The sequence below is a fragment of the Dendropsophus ebraccatus genome, chromosome 4 (assembly GCF_027789765.1).
Source record: "Dendropsophus ebraccatus isolate aDenEbr1 chromosome 4, aDenEbr1.pat, whole genome shotgun sequence".
Lineage (NCBI taxonomy): Eukaryota > Metazoa > Chordata > Amphibia > Anura > Hylidae > Dendropsophus > Dendropsophus ebraccatus.
This window is the reverse complement of record NC_091457.1, coordinates 168,154,573-168,176,075: the sequence shown is the minus strand read 5'-3', so window position 1 is coordinate 168,176,075 and position 21,503 is coordinate 168,154,573. Positions and strand designations below refer to the sequence as shown.

At 49.8% G+C, this 21,503-nt stretch overlaps 1 protein-coding gene across 1 annotated transcript in view; it reads left to right on the top strand.

Annotated features, from left to right (window-relative positions):
• SNX7 (sorting nexin 7) overlaps positions 1-21,503 on the top strand; it is a 78,503-nt gene that overhangs the window by 26,761 nt on the left and 30,239 nt on the right. Inside the window, exon 2 of the mRNA XM_069969088.1 lies at positions 18,776-18,958. Within this exon, the coding sequence (XP_069825189.1) occupies positions 18,776-18,958 (183 nt within the window). The remainder of the gene's footprint in view (positions 1-18,775; positions 18,959-21,503) is intronic.

The window sequence follows — 21,503 nt, the reverse complement described above, 5'->3', positions numbered from 1 at the left end:
TCGAGTTCGTACGAACCTGAACCTCGGCCCTGTTCGATCATCTCTACTCCAAGACCTGTCTTCCTCCTCCTCCTCCGTTACTCTGTGCTCCTCCTAGACCTGTCTTCCTCCTCCTCCGTTACTCTGTGCTCCTCCTAGACCTGTCCTCCTCCTCCTCCTCCGTTACTCTGTGCTCCTCCTAGACCTGTCCTCCTCTTCCTCCGTTATTCTGTGCTCCTCCTTGACCTGTCCTCCTCCTCCTCCTCCTTCATTACTCTGTGCTCCTCCTAGACCTGTCCTCCTCCTCCTCCGTTACTCTGTGCTCCTCCTAGACCTGTCCTCCTCCTCCGTTACTCTGTGCTCCTCCTCGACCTGTCCTCCTTCTCCTCCTCCGTTACTCTCTGCTCCTCCTCGACCTGTCCTCCTTCTCCTCCTCCGTTACTCTCTGCTCCTCCTAGACCTGTCCTCCTCCTCCGTTACTCTGTGCTCCTCCTAGACCTGTCCTCCTTCTCCTCCTCCGTTACTCTGTGCTCCTCCTAGACCTGTCCTCCTCCTCCGTTACTCTGTGCTCCTCCTAGACCTGTCCTCCTTCTCCTCCTCCGTTACTCTATGCTCCTCCTAGACCTGTCCTCCTTCTCCTCCTCCGTTACTCTATGCTCCTCCTAGACCTGTCCTCTTTCTCCTCCTCCGTTACTCTGTGCTCCTCCTAGACCTGTCCTCCTTCTCCTCCTCCGTTACTCTGTGCTCCTCCTAGACCTGTCCTCCTTCTCCTCCTCCGTTACTCTGTGCTCCTCCTAGACCTGTCCTCCTTCTCCTCCTCCTTTGTTACTCTGTGCTCCTCCTAGACCTGTCCTCCTTCTCCACCGTTACTCTGTGCTCCTCCTAGACCTGTCCTCCTTCTCCTCCTCCGTTACTCTGTGCTCCTCCTAGACCTGTCCTCCTTCTCCTCCTCCGTTACTCTGTGCTCCTCCTAGACCTGTCCTTCTCCTCCGTTACTCTGTGCTCCTCCTAGACCTGTCCTCCTTCTCCTCCTCTGTTACTCTGTGCTCCTCCTAGACCTGTCCTCCTTCTCCTCCTCCGTTACTCTGTGCTCCTCCTAGACCTGTCCTTCTCCTCCGTTACTCTGTGCTCCTCCTAGACCTGTCCTCCTTCTCCTCCTCTGTTACTCTGTGCTCCTCCTAGACCTGTCCTCCTTCTCCTCCTCCGTTACTCTGTGCTCCTCCTAGACCTGTCCTCCTTCTCCTCCTCCTTTGTTACTCTGTGCTCCTCCTAGACCTGTCCTCCTTCTCCTCCTCCTTTGTTACTCTGTGCTCCTCCTAGACCTGTCCTCCTCCTCCGTTACTCTGTGCTCCTCCTAGACCTGTCCTCCTCCTCCACCGTTACTCTGTGCTCCTCCTAGACCTGTCCTCCTCCTCCATTACTCTGTGCTCCTCCTAGACCTGTCCTCCTTCTCCTCCTCCGTTACTCTGTGCTCCTCCTAGACCTGTCCTCCTTCTCCTCCTCCTTTGTTACTCTGTGCTCCTCCTAGACCTGTCCTCCTCCTCCGTTACTCTGTGCTCCTCCTAGACCTGTCCTCCTTCTCCTCCTCCTTTGTTACTCTGTGCTCCTCCTAGACCTGTCCTCCTCCTCCTCCGTTACTCTGTGCTCCTCCTAGACCTGTCCTCCTTCTCCTCCTCTGTTACTCTGTGCTCCTCCTAGACCTCTCCTCCTTCTCCTCCTCCGTTACTCTGTGCTCCTCCTAGACCTGTCCTCCTTCTCCTCCTCCGTTACTCTGTGCTCCTCCTAGACCTGTCCTCCTTCTCCACCGTTACTCTGTGCTCCTCCTAGACCTGTCCTCCTTCTCCTCCTCCTTTGTTACTCTGTGCTCCTCCTAGACCTGTCCTCCTTCTCCTCCTCCTTTGTTACTCTGTGCTCCTCCTAGACCTGTCCTTCTCCTCTGTTACTCTGTGCTCCTCCTAGAGCTGTCCTCCTCCTGCTCCTCCTTCTCCTCCTTCTCCTCCTCCATTACTCTGTGCTCCTCCTAGACCTGTCCTCCTCCTCCTCCTCCTCCGTTACTCTGTGCTCCTCCTAGACCTGTCCTCCTCCTCCGTTACTCTGTGCTCCTCCTAGACCTGTCCTCCTTCTTCTCCTCTGTTACTCTGTGCTCCTCCTAGACCTGTCCTCCTTCTCCTCCTCCTTTGTTACTCTGTGCTCCTCCTAGACCTGTCCTCCTTCTCCTCCTCCTTTGTTACTCTCTGCTCCTCCTAGACCTGTTCTCCTCCTCCTCCGTTACTCTGTGCTACTCCTAGACCTGTCCTCCTCCTCCGTTACTCTGTGCTCCTCCTAGACCTGTCCTTCTCCTCCTCCGTTACTCTGTGCTCCTCCTAGACCTGTCCTCCTCCTCCTCCTCCTTTGTTACTCTGTGCTCCTCCTAGACCTGTCCTCCTTCTTCTCCTCTGTTACTCTGTGCTCCTCCTAGACCTGTCCTCCTTCTCCTCCTCCTTTGTTACTCTGTGCTCCTCCTAGACCTGTCCTCCTCCTCCACCGTTACTCTGTGCTCCTCCTAGACCTGTCCTCCTTCTCCTCCACCGTTACTCTGTGCTCCTCCTAGACCTGTCCTTCTCCTCCTCCGTTACTCTGTGCTCCTCCTAGACCTGTCCTTCTCCTCATTTGTTACTCTGTGCTCCTCCTAGACCTGTCCTCCTCCACCGTTACTCTGTGCTCCTCCTAGACCTGTCCTCCTCCTCCGTTACTCTGTGCTCCTCCTAGACCTGTCCTCCTCCTCCGTTACTCTGTGCTCCTCCTAGACCTGTCCTCCTCCTCCTCCGTTACTCTGTGCTCCTCCTAGACCTGTCCTCCTCCTCCGTTACTCTGTGCTCCTCCTAGACCTGTCCTCCTCCTCCTCCTCCGTTACTCTGTGCTCCTCCTAGACCTGTCCTCCTCCTCCTCCTCCGTTACTCTGTGCTCCTCCTAGACCTGTCCTTCTCCTCCTCCGTTACTCTGTGCTCCTCCTAGACCTGTCCTTCTCCTCATTTGTTACTCTGTGCTCCTCCTAGACCTGTCCTCCTCCACCGTTACTCTGTGCTCCTCCTAGACCTGTCCTCCTCCTCCGTTACTCTGTGCTCCTCCTAGACCTGTCCTCCTCCTCCGTTACTCTGTGCTCCTCCTAGACCTGTCCTCCTCCTCCTCCGTTACTCTGTGCTCCTCCTAGACCTGTCCTCCTCCTCCGTTACTCTGTGCTCCTCCTAGACCTGTCCTCCTCCTCCTCCTCCGTTACTCTGTGCTCCTCCTAGACCTGTCCTCCTCCTCCTCCTCCGTTACTCTGTGCTCCTCCTAGACCTGTCCTCCTCCTCCTCCTCCACCGTTACTCTGTGCTCCTCCTAGACCTGTCCTCCTCCTCCTCCTCCGTTACTCTGTGCTCCTCCTAGACCTGTCCTCCTCCTCCTCCTCCACCGTTACTCTGTGCTCCTCCTAGACCTGTCCTCCTCCTCCTCCTCCTCCGTTACTCTGTGCTCCTCCTAGACCTGTCCTCCTCCTCCTCCGTTACTCTGTGCTCCTCCTGTCTCGTCTACCTTAGTCACTCAGTTTAGGGCTGTCTCCTGTATAAATACCCCCTTTATATTTTTGCTGTCCGCAGGTTGGCGGCACTCTGCTGTCAGATATATAACTATACAGTGCTGGCTAAAAGTATTGGCACCCCTGCAATTCTGTCAGATAATACTCAATATCTTCCAGAAAATGATTGCAATCACAGATGCTTTGGTAATAATCTCTTCATTTATTTTGCTTGCAATGAAAAAACACAAAAGAGAATGAAAAAAAAAAGTCAAATCATTTTACACAAAACTCCAAAAATGGTCCGGACAAAAGTATTGGCGCCCTCAGCCTGATACTTGGTGGTAGCACAACCTTTAGACAAAATAACTGGGAACAGCGGCTTCTGGGAACCATCAATGAGTTTCTTACAACGCTCTGCTGGGATTTTCGACCATTCTTCTTTGGCGCATTGCTCGCGGTCCCTGAGATTTGAAGGCGCCTTCTCCAAACGGCCATTGTGAGATCTCTCCACAGGTGTCTATGGGATTCAGGTCTGGACTCAATGCTGCCACTTTAGAAGTCTCCAGTGCTTTCTCTCACCACCATTTTCTAGGGCTTTTTGAAGTGTTTTGGGTCATTGTCCTGCTGGGAGACCCCTGACCTCTGAGGGAGACCCATGACCTCTGAGGGAGACCCATGACCTCTGAGGGAGACCCCTGACCTCTGAGGGAGACCCATGACCTCTGAGGGAGACCCATGACCTCTGAGGGAGACCCGTCTTTCTCACACTGGGCCCTACACAGGGCTCCAGACTAAAAAATTTACCTGGGAGCCATTGGCTCCTAACCTGAAAAATTTAGGCGCCAAATAGAATATTTGGTCGCCAACATTTTAAAACATGTAAAATTAATGTTATGTTAAATGGGACTTACTGTGTGCAGAGGCCGCAGCATCCTCCTCCTCCTCCTCCTTTAGATTCTTTCTTTTCTTAGTTTGAAAACGTTCAACATGGAAACTTGCAACTTGACAACCATATACAGTCTGACAACCATATACCCCCCTGCTGCCGGTGTGTTCCCTCAGCCAGCTGCCATCTTACCGGCAATGATCTTCTATATATATATATATATATATATATATATATATATATATATATATATATATAGCCCCCGGCGGCCGATGACATATAGCCCCTGTGGCAATGTATATGGGAAGTGGTACTGTGCAGTGTATATACATACAGACACTGAGGGAAGTGGTACTGTGCAGTGTATATACATACAGACACTGAGGGAAGTGGTACTGTGCAGTCTATACATACAGACACTGAGGGAAGTGGTACTGTGCAGTCTATACATACAGACACTGAGGGAAGTGGTACTGTGCAGTCTATACATACAGACACTGAGGGAAGTGGTACTGTGCAGTCTATACATACAGACACTGAGGGAAGTGGTACTGTGCAGTCTATACATACAGACACTGAGGGAAGTGGTACTGTGCAGTCTATACATACAGACACTGAGGGAAGTGGTACTGTGCAGTCTATACATACAGACACTGAGGGAAGTGGTACTGTGCAGTCTATACATACAGAAACTGAGGGAAGTGGTACTGTGCAGTCTATACATACAGACACTGAGGGAAGTGGTACTGTGCAGTCTATACATACAGACACTGAGGGAAGTGGTACTATGCAGTCTATACATACAGACACTGAGGGAAGTGGTACTGTGCAGTGTATATACATACAGACACTGAGGGAAGTGGTACTGTGCAGTCTATACATACAGACACTGAGGGAAGTGGTACTGTGCAGTCTATACATACAGACACTGAGGGAAGTGGTACTGTGCAGTCTATACATACAGACACTGAGGGAAGTGGTACTGTGCAGTCTATACATACAGACACTGAGGGAAGTGGTACTGTGCAGTCTATACATACAGACACTGAGGGAAGTGGTACTGTGCAGTCTATACATACACACTGAGGGAAGTGGTACTGTGCAGTCTATATATACAGACACTGAGGGAAGTGGTACTGTGCAGTCTATACATACCCCCCCCCTGGCACCCCACACGCACTGACTACCGCACCTGGCCACCATCACAACAGACATACTACCAATCCCCCGCCCAGGCCGCGGTCCCCCCACACACATTACTGGCCGGCCGCCACCCCTGCTGTCCCTCCGGTTGTACTCACCCACTATCTAAGCTTGGTGCCGCTGGGGTGAACTTGAAGAACCGCCGGGTGAGGAGAGGCGGGAGAGAGGCGCTGGAGGAGTGTGGCGCCTCTGCGGCCGTCCGTCCAATGAATGACGGACGTGCTGGATGACGTCACTGGAGAAGCGTGTCCCCGCACACGTCATCCAGCACGTCCGTCATTCATTGGACGGACGGCCGCAGAGGCGCCACGTGATTCGGCGCAGCGTGCGGAAGGCGGAAGTCCTTAAAGAGACAGCGCGCCGCCGGGGCCAGTCGCAAATGGCGCCCAGATTAATAAATCTGGGCGCCATGTGCAAGATGTCAGTCGCATTGGCGACCATTTTGGTCGCCATCTGGAGTCCTGCTACATTATGCTGCACAATGTGTTGGTGGTCTTCAGACTTCATAATGCCATGCACACGGCCAAGCAGTCCAGTGACAAAGACAGAAAAGCAATCCCAAACCATCAGGGACCCTCCGCCATGTCTGATTGTAGGGACCAGGTTGTTTTCTATGAAGGCCTCTGTTTTTCTTCCTGTAAACTCTATGTTGATGCCTTTTCCCAAAAAGCTCTACTTTTGTCTCATCCGACCAGAGAACTTTCTTCCAAAAAGTTCTTGGCTTTCTCAGGTTGGCAAAGTTTTGGCAAACTCCAGCCTGGCTTTTTTATGTCTCTGGGTCAGAAGTGGGGTCTTCCCGGGTATCCTACCATAGAGTCCCTTCTCATTCAGACGGCGACGGATAGTACGGGGTGACACTGTCGTACCCTCGGACTGCAGGGCAGCTAGAACTTGTTTGGAGATTAGTCGAGGTTCTTTAGCCGCCATCCGCACAATCATTCATTGAAATCTCTCATCAGTTTTTCTTTTTCGTCCACATCTCGGGAGGATAGCCACAGTGCCCACATCTCGGGAGGTTAGCCGCAGTGCCCACATCTCGGGAGGTTAGCCGCAGTGCCCACATCTCGGGAGGTTAGCCGCAGTGCCCACATCTCGGGAGGTTAGCCGCAGTGCCCACATCTCGGGAGGTTAGCCGCAGTGCCCACATCTCGGGAGGATAGCCACAGTGCCCACATCTCAGGAGTTTAGCCTCAGTGCCCACATCTCGGGAGGTTAGCCTCAGTGCCCACATCTCGGGAGGTTAGCCGCAGTGCCCACATCTCGGGAGGTTAGCCGCAGTGCCCACATCTCGGGAGGTTAGCCGCAGTGCCCACATCTCGGGAGGTTAGCCGCAGTGCCCACATCTCGGGAGGTTAGCCTCAGTGCCCACATCTCGGGAGGTTAGCCTCAGTGCCCACATCTCGGGAGGTTAGCCTCAGTGCCCACATCTCGGGAGGTTAGCCTCAGTGCCCACATCTCGGGAGGTTAGCCTCAGTGCCCACTTCTCGGGGGGTTAGCCGCAGTGCTCACATCTCGGGAGGTTAGCCTCAGTGCCCACATCTCGGGAGGTTAGCCTCAGTGCCCACTTCTTGGGGGGTTAGCCGCAGTACTCACATCTCGGGAGGTTAGCCTCAGTGCCCACATCTCGGGAGGTTAGCCACAGTGCCTACATCTCGGGAGGTTAGCCGCAGTGCCCACATCTCGGGAGGTTAGCCTCAGTGCCCACATCTCGGGAGGTTAGCCTCAGTGCCCACATCTCGGGAGGTTAGCCACAGGGCCATGGGCTTTACACTTCCTGATGACACTGCACACGGTAGACACAAGAACATTCAGCTCTTTAGAGATGGACGTGCAGCGGTGAGATTGCTGACGCTTCCTCACACGTCCTCGGCCAGTTCTTTGGTCTTCTTTCTTTTCTCCATGCTCCATGTGGTCACACAAGGACAGAGGTGGAGGACACTGAGAATCCATTTCTACTGGCTGCCAGTGTGATGTAGTTATTGCCACCACCTGTTATGTGCCGCTGGGAATTACACAGATTACAGAAGCATCACAGGGTTTTTCTAGGGGCGCCAATACTTTTGTTCACCCCCTTTTTTATGTTTTTAACAATTCTTTTTGTGATTTTCCATTGAAGACAAATTAGATGAAGAGATTATTACCAAAGCATTTGTGATTGCAATCATTTTCTGATAGACATTGATTGTTAGCTGACAGAATTGCAGGGGTGCTGTGAGGATGATCAATATATATTCACGATCTTGAATAAAATATCCCTGATCACTCATATTTGGCAAAGCTCCTCACCCCCCCCCCCCCCCCCCCCACACACACACACACACTTTTTTTGTTTCTTTTTGAAGCTGGTGTCCTGTTTTCCTTTGGGCACTAGATGTCATGTCTAGATGGATTGGGGCCATATAGTGAGAGTCCTGGATATTAACAGGTTCGCTTATCTCTTACCAGACTGGGGGCGCAATAAAACGTCCTCATGGCGTAATGGCTTTATGACAAGGGGTCTGGCTGCAATATGCATCCAGAGTTCACGCAGGAGACAATCAGAGGTCACTGTAGACATCTATGGAGAAATTTGACCCCTTCAGAAAGATGACAAGCTGTCATATTCCAGAGGTGAGATTCGCTACAGGTCAGCAGGGTAGGGAGAGGGACCCACCATTGTAAAAGCAAGAAAGTGGCTCGAGGGGAACCCAGGGAAACCTGTAACTCCCCTAATCGGGTACACACCAGACCCATGGTTGGTATGCCCGTGACCGGCAGGTGATGCCCCGTAGTTTGATGCCCCTGGAATGCTGATCGGAAACGCGCCTGCCAAGTTATGAGGATTTGAAAATCTTCAGGCAAGCGTCTCCGGTCATAAAAGATGGACCATTAGCTCATTAGCATAGTCCCTGTCACCCCCCCCTGTGAGGTCAGAGGAGGGAGGGAGACAACTGCTCTCACCATGCTTGATAAGGCAGGGAGTATGATGGGAGAGTGTTCAACACTTGGGGAACTTGTTATGAGTGTGTTGGCCCGCCGTTCCTGCTAATCCCCATAGCGTTCCAGTTCCAAACAGCCCGATAGCAAAGTAGGTTCTGGTTTTCTCCTTTTTATTTTAAGAACTGTTTTTACTGTGTATGTATGTGTCTGTATATTTTGTACCATCTCTTTTTTATTGTGACCTGTACTGTATGCACTGTCCTTTTTTATTTGATATTAAATTTCAATTTAATAAGAGCTTTCCTGTGTTCTAAAAAGGCCCTATGTCTCTGAAGTAAAACGTTACCAGGGGTAAGTGATTACCATAAGATTGTGATAGATGTAATTTGTAGTTGCCTTAGGTGTGCATAAGGGTAAGGTGTCACGTCAGCCTTATTGTGACGTGTGGTGGCAGCAGAAAACGTGTAACTGGGTGTTAGGTTCTGGTTGGTAGCTGATCCAAGACGGTCCGAGGTGAGCCCGGTTGCCTACTAGCCAGAACCTAAGTCACGGGGATCGTGACAAATTGGTGGCAGCGGTGGGATATCTTAGAACATTAAGTCTGTGGAGTAATAAATTGCTCTGTACACTTAAGGGCTGAGTTATCTGTAGCAGACTTTCTCAGTCTACAGGAAGGCTCTCAGTGCATACACTTGGTTATAACAGACATATATATATATGTGAAACAGTTTTTCCCCTCCCCTGTTCTCTGTTCTTCTATCCTATCTTTTATTTGGCAAATCCCTGCTAAAATGGCGGAGGCATATCGAAATTACACGAGAGATGGGCTACGCAGCCTTTGTGAGCAAAGAGGTCTGGAAGGAGGGAATCGCAGTAAAGACCAGCTGATCCAAGCATTGATGGAAGATGATGCCCGGCCAGAGCAGCCTGTGGTCTCCACACCATCATCGGAGGCAGCAGAGGGTCCGGTTCTGGAATCAATGGGGCACCAACGTACTGGTAGCGCCAGTCCGCAGAATGGTACGGACTCTCCTTTACCTTTGATTCTCCAACAGATGGCCGACTGCGACCCAGCTGTGCGGTTGGAGCTTATACGGGAATTTGCAGCAGCACGACAGCAGGAGGCTGATCGAGAATTCGCAGCACGCGAACGCCAAGCTGAACGAGAATTCACCGCACGACAGGCAGAGGCCGAGAGGCAGCATCAGCTGGAACTAGCACGTGCCCAGAGGTCCAGTAATTTCCCACCCAACCGTGAGTCCAGTGAGACGGGACACCTTAAACCCCGTTTAGATCACTTCCCGGTGATGGAGAAGGATGGGGACCTGGACACGTTTCTCAGAGGCTTTGAGAAAATTTGCAGACAGTACCAGTTGCCTTGTGAGCAGTGGGCGCGGTACTTGACCCCAGGACTGAGAGGCAAAGCCCTGGAGGTTTTTGTCTCCTTGCCCAGAGACAAGGACAGTGACTATGAGGCCATTAAGCAAGCCCTCATCCAGAAATACAATCTCTCGCCAGAGATGTATCGGAAACGATTCCGGGCTATGCAGCGTGGACCTCATGACAGTTACTCAGATGTCGTTGATGGATTGAACACCAACTTTCACCAGTGGATCGAAGGACTGTCTATCCACACCTTTGAGGATCTCAAAGACCTGATGGTCAAGGATCAGTTTTTGCACCTGTGTCCCGCAGAAGTTCGTCAGTTCATCTTGGACCGAGAACCCAGAGATGCCGCGCAAGCAGCCAAGCTGGCCGACACGTACACCGCCAATCGGGCCCCGCGGAAGCCGGCAGTGACCAGCTGGAAAGGGGGTAAGCAGACTTCTACCAACTCTGTCCCTGCTACTCGACCCTCTGGGGGTTTTACCCCTGTGGTCCCCACCAAACCTGTTGCTGATACCCGCATCTGTTTTATGTGTCGCAAAGGGGGACATATTAGTCGAGACTGTCCCGAGAGGAAGAAACCAACCCCTGTGCCCAAATCACCGGTTTCCCCATCTACTGTTTTGTTTGTGGGTGGACGGGGAGGGAAGCTCAGTGATAACATGCAGGCCGTTACCGTGGGTAACAAAATCACGATGGGCTTGAGGGACACTGGGGCGGAGATCACCCTGGTTCGCCCGGAACTGGTGAACGAAGAGGACTTAATCCCTGGGAAAACACGAACTGTGACTGGGATTGGAGGAGTGAGCCCCGCTTTGCCCATGGCGAGGGTATTTCTTGACTGGGGGGCTGGGAGTGGAATAAGGGAGGTGGGAGTGACGGATCATATTCCCACGGATGTCTTATTAGCCACTGATCTTGGTTCCTTAGTCTCCCACTATGTACCTGCTGATGTCAGGGAGGATTCACAGGTTCCTGGCATTTCATGTGCATCCCCCTCATTGGTTGGTGCTAGTGCGGAGGTCTATAAAGATGACCTCACTGTTTGTACTAACCCTTTAAATGTGATAAACATGAGTACTAATCCTGATGCCAATTACATAGGTAATGAATCTGATGTATATAACCAGGACTGTACCAGGCTTCCATCTGTCCCCCTCACCCCTGATCCTCAGCAGGTGGGCGGAACAGATTGTAAGTACATAGCTGTGGTGACGCGTAGTGGGCGGGGCCACTCTGACCCAGTGAGTGGAAGCCCCCCTGCGGTGTGTATACCAGCAGCTGGAGGGTCAGCTGACAGCTCACAGCTGAATCAAGGCATCAGAGCAGACGAGGTGATGTCTGGCAACTCTCAAAGTGACTGGGCCCAATTTCAGGCAGCTTTGCTGACTGATGGGACGTTACAGAAACTGAGAGAGCTGGCTGATAGCACCCCGGCTGAGTCTGATACCGAGCGGATAACCTGGGATCAGGGCCGTCTCTATAGGCAGATGATTCCCACCGAGGATCAACCGGAATGGGTGCAGAGTAGGCAGCTGGTAGTGCCTCGTCCATTCCGGGAGCGACTACTGCAAGTGGCCCATGAGATACCCCTCGCAGGCCACTTGGGTATCCGCAAGACCCAGGACCGGTTGAAACAGCGTTTCTATTGGCCGGGTATGGGAAAAGAAGTGGCTAACTTCTGCCGGTCATGTCTGGTCTGTCAAAGGATGGGAAAGCCTGGGCAGGTTCCCAAGGCTCCCCTCATCCCTTTACCGATCATAGATGAGCCGTTCCAGCGGGTGGCCGTAGATATTGTAGGACCGTTAGCAGTACCCAGTAGTTCTGGCAAAAGCTACATTCTGACCGTGGTAGATTATGCTACTAGGTACCCAGAAGCAGTTGCCCTATCCTCCATCAGGGCCGATAAAGTTGCGGATGCACTTCTCACCATCTTTTCCCGAGTAGGATTTCCTAAGGAGATGCTGACGGATCAGGGAACACAGTTTATGTCTAACTTGATGGAGTGCCTCTGCAAGAAAATACAGGTGCAGCATCTGGTCGCCAGTGCCTATCACCCACAGACTAATGGTCTGTGTGAGCGGTTCAATGGCGTCCTCAAGCAGATGCTCAAGATGCTTGTGGAGTCCCACGGACGGGACTGGGAGCGGTACCTCCCGCACCTGCTATTTGCTTACAGAGAAGTACCTCAGGCATCCACTGGGTTCTCTCCGTTTGAGCTCCTCTATGGAAGACGAGTACGGGGTCCCCTAGATCTCATCAAGGAATCCTGGGAGGGAGAAGTGGGTCACCCTGACGCCTCGGTCGTAGACTATGTACTAAGATTCAGGGAGAGGATGGAAACCCTGACCGGCCTGGTTCAGGAGAACATGGCCCAGGCGCAGGATAGTCAGAAAAGGTGGTACGACCGAAATGCCCGAGAGCGCATTTACGCCGTCGGACAAAAGGTGTGGGTACTAATACCCATGCCTCAAAACAAGCTGCAGGCCGCATGGGAAGGTCCTTACACCATTCACCAGCGGGTGAATGATGTGAACTATGTTGTCACTATTGATCATATTCGCAAGAAGCACAAAGTGTTTCATGTTAACATGATCAAGGCCCATGTGGAGCGTGACACGTGTGTCATGCCAGTGTGCAGTCTGCCAGAGGAAGGGGAGAGTGACAGTCTAGTTGACGTCGTAGCTGACGCAAAGACCGAGGGGACCCTAGCCGAGGCCCAGCTGAACCCACAGCTAACAGAGACCCAGAAGTCCCAGCTGTGGGCGGTGCTGAACCCTTTCCTGTCCACGTTCACGGGGAAACCAGGGAGGACTAGCCTTGCGGTGCACCATGTAGACACGGGTGCGCACCTCCCTATCCGACAGTCAGCCTACCGGGTCTCCTTAGAGGTGCGGGCGGACATGAAGAGGGAGATAGAGGAGATGTTGGGCATGGGCGTGATCCAGAGATCCCATAGCTCATGGGCCTCACCGGTTGTTCTTATCCCTAAGAAAGACCGGACAACTCGTTTTTGTGGGGACTATCGGAAACTGAATGCCATCACGGTGTTCGATGCGTATCCGATGCCCCGCATTGAAGAGTTACTGGATCAGCTCGCCGGTGCCCAATACATCACGATTATGGACTTAAGTAGGGGATACTGGCAGATTCCCATGTCCAAAGAAGCCCAGGAGAGGTCAGCCTTCATCACGCCATTTGGGCTGTACGAGTATGTCGTCATGCCCTTTGGCATGAAGAATGCCCCTGCCACATTTCAGCGCTTGGTTAACCAGCTGTTCGAGGAGTTTGAAGGGTTTGCAGTAGCTTACCTGGATGACATCGCTGTGTTTAGTCAGACCTGGGAGGATCACCTGTCCCACCTGTCACAGGTGCTACAGCGGATCCAAACAGCCGGGCTGACAATCAAGCCTGGAAAGTGTCAGATGGCCATGACAGAGGTCCAGTACCTTGGACACAGAGTAGGGGGAGGGACCTTGAGACCCGAACAAGGTAAGGTGGAGGCTATTGTAGCCTGGCCCACCCCCAAGACCAAAAAGCAGGTGATGTCCTTTCTAGGGACGGCAGGGTACTATAGGAAGTTCATTCCCAACTATAGCACTCTTGCAAAACCCTTAACGGACCTCACAAAAAAGAGATTGCCACAAGTGATTAGTTGGACCCCAGATTGTGAGCAAGCTCTAACGGCGCTAAAGCGGGCCCTGGCAAGCGCACCAGTCTTGCAAAGCCCCGACTTTAACCGCCAATTCATCGTCCAGACTGACGCCAGCGCATATGGCCTAGGCGCTGTGCTCAGTCAGGTCAATGCAGCAGGGGAAGAGCATCCCATACTTTACCTGAGTAGGAAACTGCTATCTAGGGAAGTAGCATACGCCACGGTGGAGAAAGAGTGCTTAGCCATCGTGTGGGCCCTGCAGAAGTTGCAGTCGTACCTGTATGGGCGCCGATTTACGGTCATTACTGATCACAACCCTCTGAGTTGGTTACACCGGGTAGCTGGTGACAACGGGAAGTTGCTGAGGTGGAGTTTGGCGCTGCAGCAGTATGAGTTCACCATCCAACACAAGAAGGGAAGTAATCATGGTAATGCTGACGGATTGTCCCGGCAGGGCGAAGTGGTCGAGGATGGCGTGGGATATTGATGGATGGATCAATAGTCCCGTGCCATATCTCAAAGGGGGAGGTGTGAGGATGATCAATATATATTCACGATCTTGAATAAAATATCCCTGATCACTCATATTTGGCAAAGCTCCTCACCCCCCCCCCCCCCCCCACACACACACACTTTTTTTGTTTCTTTTTGAAGCTGGTGTCCTGTTTTCCTTTGGGCACTAGATGTCATGTCTAGATGGATTGGGGCCATATAGTGAGAGTCCTGGATATTAACAGGTTCGCTTATCTCTTACCAGACTGGGGGCGCAATAAAACGTCCTCATGGCGTAATGGCTTTATGACAAGGGGTCTGGCTGCAATATGCATCCAGAGTTCACGCAGGAGACAATCAGAGGTCACTGTAGACATCTATGGAGAAATTTGACCTCTTCAGAAAGATGACAAGCTGTCATATTCCAGAGGTGAGATTCGCTACAGGTCAGCAGGGTAGGGAGAGGGACCCACCATTGTAAAAGCAAGAAAGTGGCTCGAGGGGAACCCAGGGAAACCTGTAACTCCTCTAATCAGGTGCACACCAGACCCATGGTTGGTATGCCCGTGACCGGCAGGTGATGCCCCGTAGTTTGATGCCCCTGGAATGCTGATCGGAAACGCGCCTGCCAAGTTATGAGGATTTGAAAATCTTCAGGCAAGCGTCTCCGGTCATAAAAGATGGACCATTAGCTCATTAGCATAGTCCCTGTCACCCCCCTGTGAGGTCAGAGGAGGGAGGGAGACAACTGCTCTCACCATGCTTGATAAGGCAGGGAGTATGATGGGAGAGTGTTCAACACTTGGGGAACTTGTTATGAGTGTGTTGGCCCGCCGTTCCTGCTAATCCCCATAGCGTTCCAGTTCCAAACAGCCCGATAGCAAAGTAGGTTCTGGTTTTCTCCTTTTTATTTTAAGAACTGTTTTTACTGTGTATGTATGTGTCTGTATATTTTGTACCATCTCTTTTTTATTGTGACCTGTACTGTATGCACTGTCCTTTTTTATTTGATATTAAATTTCACTTTAATAAGAGCTTTCCTGTGTTCTAAAAAGGCCCTATGTCTCTGAAGTAAAACGTTACCAGGGGTAAGTGATTACCATAAGATTGTGATAGATGTAATTTGTAGTTGCCTTAGGTGTGCATAAGGGTAAGGTGTCACGTCAGCCTTATTGTGACGTGTGGTGGCAGCAGAAAACGTGTAACTGGGTGTTAGGTTCTGGTTGGTAGCTGATCCAAGACGGTCCGAGGTGAGCCCGGTTGCCTACTAGCCAGAACCTAAGTCACGGGGATCGTGACAGGTGCCAATACTTTTGGCCAGCACTGTATAAGCAGTACCGTCATCTGAGCTGTAATAGACGGTTTGTGGGACGGCATGAGCTGGCGGACGTTGCGTCTTTTGTCACTGATGCTCCATGATCTATTGCCGGAGAACAGATAAAACTCCCTAGTCCGCAGTAAGTGGTCGGTGACTTGTCGTCTTTTGCTGCTTTGATGTATAGCGTTAAATATCTAATAGAACCCAATATATCCTACTCTCTGGCATGGCGTGCCACCATCTGTGAGCCGCTCTCTAATACATTTTCTATATCCTCTTTATTACTTTCTCGGCTTAATGTAAAGGTTTGGCAAGGAATCAGCTGACTAGATCAGTCTTTAGATTGGATTAGAGAAGGGTTGCGTTCTGTTGTAGGATGTTTACCTTGGTGGGAACAGATGACTCTCGATTTTCTTCTTGAACGTTATGCCAAGTTTTATTCTTGGATAAAGTAACACGTCAGGAAAAGAGTCTGAGGAAACGAGTGGACAGGCAGCGGCTATGGGGGAGGGGGGGTCAAAGTGTCGGGCTACAAGAGTCCACCCTGGTATCTGGAGGCTGGATAACCCCGGAGACACTGATATCGTGGCTGTACCATAGAGTCTGCTGGATCCCGCCATCACCTCCATCGGGTTCGAGTCCATCTGAACCCGAACGTTCGGCATGTGATTAGCGGGGGCTGCTGAACTTGGATAAAGCTCTAAGGTTGTCTGGAAAACCTGGATACAGCCAATAACTATATCCATGATTTCCACATAGCCTTAGGGGTTTATCCAACTTCAGCAGCCACCGCTAATCACATGCCGAAAGTTCAGGTTCGGATGCTCCAGGTTCGCTCATCTCTATTTGTAACTCTTAGGGCCCTATTCCACCGGACAATTATCGTTCAGGTTATCGTTAAATCGTTCGAATCTAAATGCTAATCGTTCGGTTAAAATGCAGTTAACGATTAACGACCGAATGAGAAATCGTTGATCGCTTTATAAGACCTGGACCTATTTTTATCGTTGCTCGTTCGCAAAACGTTCGCAAATCGTTCGCATTGAATAAGACATTGTTCGGTCGTTCGCAATAGATATGAACGCAATAGCGAATAAATAGCGAAGAAAAACGATCGCAATTACGATCATAAGTAACAATTATCGTTCCATGGAAATGAATGAACGTTTTCAGGTCTTTCGCAATAGCGGTCGTTTGAGATCGTTAACGATTATGCAAACGATAATCGTCCGGTGGAATAGGGCCCTAAGGGCCCTATTACACCGAGCGACAATTGACTGATTATCGCTCCAAGTAATAGATACCATAATCTACCGATGACAACGATCATCAGCTGATCGCGTCATTAGGTCTAAACCTAAAATCATCAGCCGCCGCCCACGCATCAATACATGTAATAGGGATGCGCGGCTGACAATTGGTTAAACTGTTATACATTATCTGTCCCCGCTCCCGGTCTTCTCCTGCCCTGCTGTGGCTGCAAAGCTGACCGGCCGCTCAGCCAATCACTGGCGCCGAGATTGAATCGGAGGGCAGGAGAAGACTAGGAGCGTGGAGAGGTAATGTATAAGGGCAAGGCCTGCACGGACATCACTAACAAAATATATATGTCTATACAGTGGGGCCTTGGATTAGGAGTATAATCCGTTCCAGGACGGCGCTTGTAATCCAAATCACTTTTACACCAAAGCAAATTTTTCTCATAAGAAATCACTAATCTGAAGACAATTGGTTCCACCCCCCAAAATAAAATATTTTTTTTTTTATTCTGAATAACATGTAAAACAAACATTTAGGAAGCTGGATGTGTCATATTATAAGTTACTGTACAGTATAGCAATCAGCATGTGGAGTATAATGTATAGTAATAGAGAAGCAGGGCTACTGTCAGAGGTCTGTGTGGTCACATGACAGCAGTGGGGAAGGGGGTGTGTTCAGCATGGACCAATAAGGAAGTGAGAATCACAGAGCTGTGCAGGAGGACAGTGACAGAAACTTTTCTATACAGCAGTGTAAATGGCTGAGTGTGAGTGCAGGCACATTGTAGCAGTGTGTATAGCTGAGTGTAAGTGCAGGAACATTGTAGCAGGAATGGAGAGGATGGAAAACACAAGGGCTGATAGAGACTGCAGGGAGCATGAAGGAATGAGCAGGGCAGATGTGGGCACATACATGCAGCGCTCTCTGTCCGGGGAGAGAGGGGTTACAGCTATAGAGAGATTACCCCCACAGTCCTGTCCCCTGATGTAAGCCCCAGCCTGAAGTGGATCTGATATGATTTGTAAGGTGAGGGAGACTTCCTGGGTCAGAGTACAGGGCTGTAGACCCCTGTATGCAGACCATGCCCCTCCCCCACTCCCCCTCCCACCTAGTACAGGGAGCTCTTACACCAAATCAATGCTCTTACACCAAGTCACTATTTTGAAAAACTGTGATATCTTGCAAAACACTCTTAATCCAAGTTACTCTTAAACTGAGGTACCACTGTGTGTGTGTGTGTGTGTATGTATATATATATATATATATATATATATATATATCTCCCTTGCTAAAGTATCGTCAAGCCATCTTATAGGCTCAGTAAACGATCAGCAGATCCGCATGCGTTTATATTATTGGTTGGGTCCCTAACTAGACGAGCAAATCTGCAGTAAATGCGGCTGAATCAAATGAACCAAATGATTTGACTAATTCATCATCTTCTGAAAGACCCATCCCACATGTATCTGCTGCAGGACATGGGGGATGTTTGGTCTCATACTGAGGTAGTAAGGACGCCGTTACCAGCGTACTAGTGTGACTACCCATCGTACCTTCAGCGATCTCTGTTATTTCAGGATAGTTACCCCCCCGACCAGTCACCTTTCATTAAGTTTGGAGCAGTATTTTTGCATTAGGATACATCTTCCGTATTGGCTCCTGAGACAGCGGAGATGGTGATGGTCTTCTACTACCAAAGGGCCCGATGCACATAACGCGTATGATGGGTAGAGCTATTGGTTTTGGCTGAACTGGCTGACAAGTCAGTACGTTTTCTATACGTTTATAGCCAAAGCCGCCATCCTAAATCAGTCGCATTTGTGTCTGATTCTCCTCCATGCCTGCCCCCAAGGTCTCGCGGTACGGTAGAACTTATCATCTAGAATGGGGCTGTGCCCGGTGCGGCACCACGTCCATGTGCCGGGTCCGTTTTGCCATCGGTCTGTATTCGGGAACTATTTACCAGTCGTGTCTGGAGGATTACAGAGTTTGGAAGCTGAACTGATGTCTGTGACGTCTCGGGGGGTGCACAGTCCTCTTATGACCGTCCTTACATTGCCATCTATTCAGGGTCTTGTTTTTTTTGTCGTCTTCTCCTTGTATCCACATCTCCATGGTTACACGTGTTTCTTTATCCCAGGACGTGACGCTGAATGATGGACAATCCTTCAGTCCCCTGATGCTGGCCTCCCCGTCATCCATGATAAACCAGGTGAAGTTTGAGGATGAGCCCGAGGTCCGGGACCTCTTCATCACAGTGGATGAGCCAGAAAGTCACATCACGGCCATCGAGACCTTCATCACTTACCGCATCGCAACAAAGGTCCGAGTTATCACTAGAACTGACGATAAGGGATAATAACCGTGTGCGCTGTGTGTGTATATTATAGGCTGTGTGTGTGTATATGATACGCTGTGTGTGTATAATACACTGTGTGTGTGTGTGTATGATACGCTGTGTGTGTGTATATGATACACTGTGTGTGTGTATATGATACGCTGTGTGTGTGTATATGATACACTGTGTGTGTGTATATGATACACTGTGTGTGTGTGTGTATGATACGCTGTGTGTGTGTGTGTATGATACGCTGTGTGTGTGTATGATACACTGTGTGTGTATGATACGCTGTGTGTGTGTGTGTATGATACACTGTGTGTGTGTATGATACGCGGTGTGTGTGTGTATGATACGCTGTGTGTGTGTATGATACGCTGTGTGTGTGTGTGTATGATACGCTGTGTGTGTGTGTGTGTGTGTATGATACGCTGTGTGTGTGTATGATACGCTGTGTGTGTGTATGATACGCTGTGTGTGTGTGTGTATGATACACTGTGTGTGTGTGTATGATACACTGTGTGTGTGTGTATGATACACTGTGTGTGTGTGTATGATACACTGTGTGTGTGTGTATGATACACTGTGTGTGTGTGTATGATACACTGTGTGTGTGTGTGTGTATGATACACTGTGTGTGTGTGTGTGTATGATACACTGTGTGTGTGTGTGTGTATGATACACTGTGTGTGTATGATACACTGTGTGTGTGTATGATACACTGTGTGTGTGTATGATACACTGTGTGTGTGTATGATACACTGTGTGTGTGTATGATACACTGTGTGTGTGTATGATACACTGTGTGTGTGTGTATGATACACTGTGTGTGTGTGTATGATACACTGTGTGTGTGTATGATACACTGTGTGTGTGTATGATACACTATGTGTGTGTGTATGATACACTATGTGTGTGTGTATGATACACTGTGTGTGTGTGTGTGATACGCTGTGTGTGTGTGTGTGATACGCTGTGTGTGTGTGTGTGTGATACGCTGTGTGTGTGTGTGTGATACGCTGTGTGTGTGTGTGTGTGATACGCTGTGTGTGTGTGTGTATGATACGCTGTGTGTGTGTGTGTATGATACGCTGTGTGTGTGTATGATACGCTGTGTGTGTGTATGATACGCTGTGTGTGTGTATGATACGCTGTGTGTGTGTGTCTGATACGCTGTGTGTGTGTGTCTGATACGCTCTGTGTGTGTGTCTGATACGCTCTGTGTGTGTGTATGATACACTGTGTGTGTATGATACACTGTGTGTGTATGATACACTGTGTGTGTGTGTATGATACACTGTGTGTGTGTGTATGATACACTGTGTGTGTGTGTATGATACACTGTGTGTGTGTGTATGATACACTGTGTGTATGATACACTGTGTGTATGATACACTGTGTGTGTGTATGATACACTGTGTGTGTGTATGATACACTGTGTGTGTGTATGATACACTGTGTGTGTGTATGATACACTGTGTGTGTGTGTATGATACACTGTGTGTGTGTGTATGATACACTGTGTGTGTGTGTGTATGATACACTGTGTGTGTGTGTGTGTGTATGATACACTGTGTGTGTGTGTGTGTGTATGATACACTGTGTGTGTGTGTGTGTGTATGATACGCTGTGTGTGTGTGTGTGTGTGTATGATACGCTGTGTGTGTGTGTGTGTGTGTATGATACGCTGTGTGTGTGTGTGTGTATGATACACTGTGTGTGTATGATACACTGTGTGTGTATGATACACTGTGTGTGTGTGTATGATACACTGTGTGTGTGTGTATGATACACTGTGTGTGTGTATGATACACTGTGTGTGTGTATGATACACTGTGTGTGTGTATGATACACTGTGTGTGTGTATGATACACTGTGTGTGTGTATGATACACTGTGTGTGTGTGTGTGTGTATGATACACTGTGTGTGTGTGTGTGTATGATACTGTGTGTGTGTGTGTGTATGATACACTGTGTGTGTGTGTATGATACACTGTGTGTGTGTGTATGATACACTGTGTGTGTGTGTATGATACACTGTGTGTGTGTGTATGATACACTGTGTGTGTGTGTATGATACACTGTGTGTGTGTGTGTATGATACACTGTGTGTATGATACACTGTGTGTATGATACACTGTGTGTGTGTATGATACACTGTGTGTGTGTATGATACACTGTGTGTGTGTGTATGATACACTGTGTGTGTGTATGATACACTGTGTGTGTGTGTATGATACACTGTGTGTGTGTGTATGATACACTGTGTGTGTGTGTATGATACACTGTGTGTGTGTGTATGATACACTGTGTGTGTGTGTATGATACGCTGTGTGTGTGTGTGTGTGTATGATACGCTGTGTGTGTGTGTGTGTGTATGATACGCTGTGTGTGTGTGTGTGTATGATACACTGTGTGTGTATGATACACTGTGTGTGTGTGTATGATACACTGTGTGTGTGTATGATACACTGTGTGTGTGTATGATACACTGTGTGTGTGTATGATACACTGTGTGTGTGTATGATAC